The following is an 8,537-nucleotide window of genomic DNA, read 5'->3' as shown; positions in this document are numbered from 1 at the left end:
GTGGGGGGGTGGGCGACGACAGACAGCTGATTTCCTCGCACTGTGTGTGCACATGCACCGGGACAGCAGCTGGCTTCAGGTCCACAGAGCCCTGGTTCACTCTGCGGTTCACCACGTCAGATGACTGGAGTTAGAGCAAAGTGCACACAGGAAGCCACCTCTGCACAACTTTCTCTTCCATAGTCTCCAACCTACGCCATAATGCGGCGGTGTTACGGCAAAGCCTTCTGTCTTCCATGGCTCTCGCCGTTTGGCATCTTGTGTTTTTCGACACTCTGGGTCGCACCTGTAATGTTACACCCACAGTGTCTGGATTTTAAGCCGCCTTTCCGACCGCCCAGGGAGCTCGAGTTTTGCGTAATGTACAAGGAGTTTGGCTGCTGTGATTATCAGAAAGACCAGGAGCTGATGTCTAAGTACTACCAGATTATGGACAATTTTGATTATCATGGATATGCCAACTGTGCGGGCTTCGTCCTGGAGCTGCTCTGCCAGGTAGGCATGCACGGACAAAGGTCGCTTGGCTCAGTCCAGAACGTCTCCATCATGCGCAAAGAGTCTGAGCAGACAGCAAAATCAGCGACTGTTAAACAAGCAGAGGACGATCCGCCATGTGTATAAAAACAGCTAAACGTAGCCTAATAATATGGTCTCACAGTAAATGACTAAACATTAGGCTTTTAATGAAGTAGACTGAGCTAAGTAAAGTAAACCCCGAGGAGGGTCTGAAGCTCCCTGAGATGTTGATGTGTTTCAGGCTCGCTGACATGCTGTAGATTGGGATCTTCGTTGACTCTATATTTATGAACATTTTATTTGTTCTTGATGCGCAGAAACACCAATTAGTCATGATTGGCAATTGGTGGACATATCTCTTTTCTGTTGCTGATTCAGCTTCTTGTGTGCAGATGGTTCACTTCCTCTTAGTGTGTCCATTGTGTAACATAAAGATTTGCTATAAATATGCCTTAAATCTTACATAAGCAGTTATTTGAATAAATTACATTACTGGTTTTATTTGCAGGCACATGAAACCTTCATTCTGCAATGCCCTTAACTTAGTATTCTGTAGGCTATTATTAGTACAGTATTATTTTTCTTATTTCAAGATTGAAAAGATATGTTACAATGTCAAATGTATTGAAAACAATAATGTAAAAGAAAACTAATTTCATTGTCAACAAAAACAGCATGCTCTGAAAGCTCAAAGTTATGATTTCCTTAATGACAGCACTTCCCTACAGGCTATCATGAATGCTGTCCCCTCCTATTATGCTATGATAATACTGGAGAAACTATAAGACAGATTCAATGACCAATTAGCAAAACACTCAAATCTTTAATTGTTAGGCTACTAAGATCGTCTTTCATTCAAGCTTATATATTCAGTGTTTTCATGCTAACAATGTTCACACTATTATGCTTTAGCATTAAAATACAGAATTTAACTGAACAACAGCTGCTGGCAAAGACAACAAGGTCAGTAACACTGTAATTCATTATCATGTTATATTCACCACTGGTAATCCAGACTGATGAGAGCCAATCAGGGAGCGAGGTGGGTGTCTACATCATCGTTTCCAAAGGTCGCAGTTTCTGTCCGTCCAGGCTACAACACAACCCCAGAGCTTTCAAAATAAAACAGGTCAAGCAGAGTTTCCAAAACTCAGTTTCCGGGGCTTGGAAACTGCAGAGTCGCGTGGACGGAGGAGGAAACATAGGAAAAGAGATTAGTTTTAGTGTGGACATAGCCTGACTCTACTCAGCGTCTTTCCACTCATTGTTTTAGTTTTAGGGCTTGATGTGTAAATGAGCTAACACGTTTGCCGTATCAACTTTTGTCAGCGTTGTGTGTACAGCCCTCCTCCTTACTGCCTCTCCTGCTCTGCTCACCTCTCCTCTGCATCTGTTCAGGAGTGTTCTCCCTATGCAGCTCACCTCTTTGATGCCGAGGACCCGAGCACCCCGGACCGGACCATCCCTGGCCTCTGTCCGGATTACTGCTCCCAGTTTTGGAATAAGTGCAGTTCCACCATCCCTCTCCTGACTGATGACCCACACATTGCCAAAGTCAAAGCAGACCAGACTCGCGTCTGCCAGTACCTGGCGCTAGATGACGTGGACTACTGCTACCCACACCTCCTCAGCAACCAGAAGCTAACACAGAACCTGGGCCGGGTTCAGTCAGACACAGATGGTTGTCTGCAGCTGTGTCTAGAAGAAGTGGCCAACGGTCTGCAGAACCCACTAGCCATGGTCCACGCCAATGATGGCACACATCGGTTCTTTGTGGCCGAACAGGTGGGCTTGGTGTGGACCTACCTTCCTGACCGGTCCAAACTACAGAAACCATTTTTGAACATCACTAAGGCGGTCTTGACATCATCATGGGAAGGTGATGAGAGAGGCTTTCTAGGACTCACCTTTCACCCCATGTACAAGTACAATGGGAAGCTGTATGTGTATTACTCAGTGGAGGTGGGTTTTGATGAGAGGATCAGGATCAGTGAGTTCCATGTGTCAGCCAACGACATGAATGTGGTGGATCACACCTCTGAGCGGTAGGTATGGACGGTCCATCCAGGTTTGGTAACAGCAATGGGTTTTTAGAGATCTTCAACATTTAGAACTCTACATGTACCCTACAGATAAACAAGGAGTTTCTGTGTTGTATTTGTCGTGTCCACTGTCCTTCCAGGGTTATTTTGGAGATCGATGAGCCTGCATCAAACCACAATGGAGGGCAGCTGCTCTTCGCCGATGATGGTTACTTGTACATTTTCACAGGTGATGGTGGAATGGCAGGAGACCCATTTGGGAAATTTGGGAATGCTCAGAACAAGTGAGAAAATATTTGATCTTAAGTAACCAAGTATCTTTCAAAGAACCAATCTAATTGCAACAAATGTACCAAAGAATCATGTTTAGAGAAATCTTAGATGAATGTTTTTCTCAGAAAGTATATATGTAAATATGTAAATAATATCTGCAGGAACAATATTTGTTACTCTTCATGTGACATAATATTCCAGTTACTACTCATTTCCCATATTGCCACATCTATATCAGGTCAGCTCTGTTGGGTAAAGTTCTTCGTATTGATGTGGATGACAACGAGAGAGGTCCACTGTACAGAGTCCCTCCAGATAACCCATTCATACATGAGCGAGGAGCTCGACCTGAGATTTACGCCTATGGTGTCCGCAATATGTGGAGGTGCTCGGTAGACCGGGGCGACTTTCACAGCAAAGAGGGCAAAGGACGCATCTTCTGTGGGGACGTGGGCCAGAACAAGTTTGAAGAGATTGACATCATCGAGAAAGGGCGGAACTACGGCTGGAGAGCTAAAGAGGGCTTCTCCTGCTATGATAAGAAGCTTTGTGCCAACAGCTCACTAGGTAGGTTTCGTCTGGACACAGCCATGGTCACCCTTGTTCAGCAGCAGACAGCAGTGGTCTTAACTGTGTTGAATTGGAGGGCCAAGACTGCGGTTTTTCATTCACGCACCAGCACCTCTCCAACTCTCTGCACAAATAGTGTAGCTTTTCCTGTCTGGATGAAATCAGCTTCTGTAGTGTTTTGTCTGAATGAAAGGCTGCAGGCTCTTGGCTCTTTGCAGAAATGATGACCCACTTTTTTTTTACTGCTGCCAAGGAAATAAACTCGCTTTGGATAAAAGCGTCTGCCAAATGAGTCAATGTAAATGTAAACTCATTATTACATTATACCAATATAACTAATGCAAACCGCCATCAGTTAGATGGAAAACTGAAAGCAACATTTAACCAGCAGCTACCACATGGAACCTACATCTTGTTGTTAGAATGTGGATTATCATGTCGTCAGTAGACCATTAGAACTTTTTAAGCCACTTACCTGAACAACCGTAATTCACACTGAAATGTGCAAAATCGTCATGAAATCACTGATGAGTTTACATTGTCAGCCTAGCCAAGCAGTTACAATGTGCCTTGTTGGACATGATTATCAATGTCATCATGGTGGTTTAATGAGATACATGTGCTTCTAATATTCGCTTCAAATGATTTCTAAATTAGAACATATATTGTGCTGAAGTGGCTAAGTTTAAATGAAAAAAAAAAAGAAAAATGAAATGAGACTTATCCCTGAAAGATACATTTTTATTGAACTGTAAAATTGACAGTGTCACAGAAAAAACTTTCTGAATATAAAATGACTGGCTTCACGGAAAAGAAATGGGTGGTCCAGATTAAAGACAAGCTCAGGAAAACCAAGAATGACCTTTAGATTTGTTCACAGATGATGTCCTGCCAATTTATGCATACCCCCACAAGATGGGCAAGTCAGTGACTGGTGGCTATGTGTACCGAGGCTGTGAATACCCCAACTTGAACGGGATGTACATATTTGGAGACTTCATGAGCGGGTAAGATTTAATCTTGTAAATAGCATGTTTTGTTTGCAAAATAACACCAACATTTATGTTTGTGTTAACAACAGCAGTGAAAAGATTTTGAGGAATGGAAACAATATGATATCAGACCTAAGCCTGAAGATAAATTTAGTAGATGTTTGTTTGATACCTCACTTTCACAGATGACATGGAGTCTGTGAACTAGTTTGGACAAGCAAAGAGAGGGGAAGTTCAAGTTCTTGTCAAACACGAAGCACTTCTTTTAACAGCTCCTTTTTCTACAGGCCCTCTACCGTTGTCATGTTTTCCACCAACTGTAGCTTCAGTAAAACAGAATATATTTACATTCAGATTCAGATCCAGACAACTTTATTAATGCTAAAAAGGGCAGTTCCTTTGCAGCTTACCCAGTCCATACACACAAGTTCCCTGTCAGAGGCAACAGATCAACATACAGTGTGGATCAATGCAGGGAGCAAAAAGTAAAACAAATAAAAATAAAACATATAAAATACATAAGAAATAATACATTATGTTACAGTTCCTATAGCAGATGTGTAATATACATGAATGACTGAATTTAAAATTTTAAATATTTGTATATATTATTTATATATATCCATCTATATCTATATATATATACATATTTATATATACAGTATATATATATATATTTGTATATAAATATACAGTATAACATATACATTAAAATGACAGCTGTAGGCGTTTAGTAGCGTGATAGCAGGAGGAATGACAGACTTGGAGTAGTGGTTTGTTCTCCTAAGGGGCACATACCAGTAATGGCAACCTGAGGGCACTACAGTAAACTCTCTGGACAAAGGGAGCACAAGCCACTTTACTGGACTCCAATTATCTTTGAGCAAACTTTCACAATACCCTTTAGGCTATTTTTGTCCTTTACAGAAAAACCCATTAAACCAGCAAATATAGTCCACACACATCTTCCATATTTGGGAGGCTTTTGATGGAACTGCAACTGACCATTTTCAATCAATCAATCAATCAATTAATCTATTAAAATCTTTTTTTTGCTGAATACATGAATACTTTAGTCTACTATAAAATGTCACAAAAACAGTGAAAATCTCCCCTCAGAGTGTCCCAGAGCACAAAGTGATGTCTTCAAATTCAAAGATCTTAAATTCACAGTGAAATACAACACAGGGAAACAGAAAATACTCACAATGGAGATCCTGGAACAGGCATATTTGTTCAATATATGATTAGCACTTCAATAATTGTTCATGCTCCCTAAGGTTGTTAAAAAGTACTCTGGGAAGTAAAAATAGACAATATTGCATAAAAGTTCACACAACACCCTGTCTCAAAATAACATGGACTGCACTGCACATTAGAGACTGGGAATGTTTTGCTTTGTTCCTGTACCAGGCGTTTGATGAGTCTGCAGGAGGACAGAAACACTGGGCAATGGGATTATAATGAGATCTGTATGGGGATGGGCCTGACCTGCGCCTTCCCTGGACTCATCAACAACTACCACCAGTACATCATCTCTTTTGCTGAGGATGAAGCTGGTAATTCATAAACACACGACCTCGAAGCAACCTACGATGCTGTCTACACCAGCTGTAACTAGTGTAATGTCTTCCTGATGTTCTGTTCTGTTTTTCTTTCCATCAGGCGAGCTGTACTTCATGTCCACTGGAGTACCGAGTGCTACGTCACCTTCAGGAGTCGTTTATAAATTGGTGGATCCCTCAAGGTGACTAATATAATAATTACTTTGCTATTTCCTTACTTTGCCTTCATTACATATAAAATGTCCAGTAACTGCTCACTGTGAAGTGAGTATGTGCAGTTCTGTTGGACATGGATATATAAGACACACATCTGTTCATAATTACAAATCTCTTTCTACTGCATTAGCTTGAGGGACGTGCAGTATCATGATCATACTTGGCTTGGATGTGAGTTTAGCTCTGTGTTTTCTTAGCATTGGTGGGATAACTTTCTCACACATTTCTTTGGTGTCGGTGCAGTGCTGTCCATTTAAGTACTGAATCACACCTATGGTGCACGCGTGCAGTTAAGTTGTGGCCCGTCTTGAAGATTATGTAAACCACTGTTCCTACGGTTAGTAGTTTACATAGAACAGTCAACTAGATCACATGATCAAATGTTACACTTACTCTATGTACAGTTTGATCATGTTGAGAATATGACGCATCATCAGACAAACATCCAGCTCAGTAACATCAGACCATACCATGGATGTAGCAGGTTATGATTAGCATAGCATTAAGCAGCAGGTGAATAAACAGAAGTAGTTTGTGTTTTTGAATGATTTCATTTACTGACGTGTCAGTAAATGAAATAAGCCACATTGGAGACATCCTTTCAGTAGAGAAGCTGCAGTGCAGGCAGAGGTCAAGCTAAGCTAACAGGCTAGGCTGTGAAAACCTAGTTAAGCTAGCTTTCTATGGAAGCAGCACAAGCTGTCCAAGTGTAACAGACTGACTTTGTCATGTTTCTGTGTAAAGGCATCACAGATAAAGAAGAGTGAATGATGAATGAAAGGATGTTTTCTGTCCTTTCATCTTTACTAATTAACAATTGAATTAGCTCAGAGGCTACCTGCAACTACCGGCATCTTTTAAGGTGGAATGTTTTCTTTTGTGTTACTTAATGCTTGATTAACACCTTAAATGTCAATATGACAACCTTGACCATTTCATTTGATTTTGTTAGCTCTCCTCATGACATACACTTTAGTGATGATTGGATCTTCTAAACCAGATTGTCGAACTGTGGCTATCACTTAAAGCGACAATTAAAAGTATTCAAAGTTTCAGAAAAAAGAGTGATTCGTTTTTGTTCTGTGTTTTTCTGTTGTTTTTCAGACGTGCTCCACCGAGGCAGTGTCACTATGACCCTCTTCCTGTCAGAGTTAAAAGTAATCTCATAACGTTTGTTCCGCAGGAAAGTGAGTCGACTTACAAAGCACTTGTCACTGACTAGAACTACTCAAATATGTGACTTTAATTGTTTATGTTAATATTTGGTCACATGTTTTACCATTGTTCTTCCATTAGCATTGATTGGCGTTGAGCTATCAAGCAATAACCAGCCTGAGCCACAACCCACAGAATCATACGACTGGCTCCAAGAGCTCATTGACCGTCTCGGTGAACTAGGACCAGACCTGGCCACCCCTTTACCAACCACTACTACCACCAAACCACCCAGACAGTCAAGGCGGAAAGGTCGGCGCAGAAAGGGAAAATCCAGAATGGAACCTGGACCCGAGCTCCAGAGTGGAAGGGTGAGGCTGTCTGGAGACGAAGAAGGCCGCAGTGACCGTGGACGAGTGGAGATCTACATTAACGGGGAGTGGGGCACCGTGTGTGATGACCTATGGACCACCAAGAATGCTGCAGTGGTTTGCCGGCAGTTAGGCTTCCGGTACGCTCTGAAAGCAGCCAAGAACTCAGAGTTTGGTGAGGGGAAAGATATCCGGATTCTTCTGGATGATGTTCAGTGTGAAGGCACAGAGTCCAGCCTGCTGGAATGTAAACACGCCGGCGTCGGGACACATAACTGTGCCCACTATGAAGATGCCGGAGTGATCTGTGGCAACTCGGACTACGTTGTGCAAGTCTAAAAGTGGGACTACTATGAAGTCAGAGTAGTGCAGTCACGGTACAATGTGTTTTGAATAAGGTATATGGTACATTTTTTTTTCTTTTTATAAAACCCACAGGTGAAGCAAAATCTAGAGCAGGAAATGATGTAGGCTGTCACATTCCAACACTGTAACTGTGTCCAAGCTTTTCCTTCGCTAATGTCAACAGTGGCACTTTGCTAATTTTACTCAAAGGTAAATGTTTATATGAGAGTTTATTTTTAATTTTTCATCACAGATTTGAATGTTGTAATTTGAATGTATGTTTGGCTTCTCAGTGATTTGTTACAATAACATGTTTGATAATAATAAGTGTCTGAATGTCAGATTTTCTAATGTGTTGAATGTTTATTCCCCACTGAATGAATGTATGGTTGTATCCTGATGTTACCATGTTGGTAAAATGATTTCAATAAACTCTTTCTAGAATCTACCCAGCTGGTACCAGGCGTCAATGTAACGTCAGAAAGACGTTAG

General features: G+C 41.4%; 1 protein-coding gene across 1 annotated transcript; it reads left to right on the top strand.

The window, feature by feature from the left end:
* The first annotated feature begins 48 nt into the window (after positions 1-48).
* hhipl1 (HHIP-like 1) lies at positions 49-8,493 on the top strand. The gene is made up of 9 exons (XM_023422910.2): positions 49-495; positions 1,915-2,561; positions 2,699-2,842; positions 3,070-3,398; positions 4,282-4,408; positions 5,807-5,952; positions 6,059-6,140; positions 7,279-7,361; positions 7,471-8,493. Exons 1-9 carry the CDS (start codon positions 202-204, stop codon positions 8,037-8,039), a joined length of 2,421 nt encoding a protein of 806 aa, XP_023278678.1. The 5' UTR covers positions 49-201; the 3' UTR covers positions 8,040-8,493.
* The last annotated feature ends 44 nt before the right edge of the window (positions 8,494-8,537 follow it).

Source organism: Seriola lalandi, unplaced genomic scaffold, assembly GCF_002814215.2.
Source record: "Seriola lalandi dorsalis isolate HSWRI2012SDOR001 ecotype SW California unplaced genomic scaffold, Sedor1 jcf7180002054687, whole genome shotgun sequence".
NCBI lineage: Eukaryota > Metazoa > Chordata > Actinopteri > Carangiformes > Carangidae > Seriola > Seriola lalandi.
This window is presented reverse-complemented; position numbering and strand designations above follow the sequence as displayed.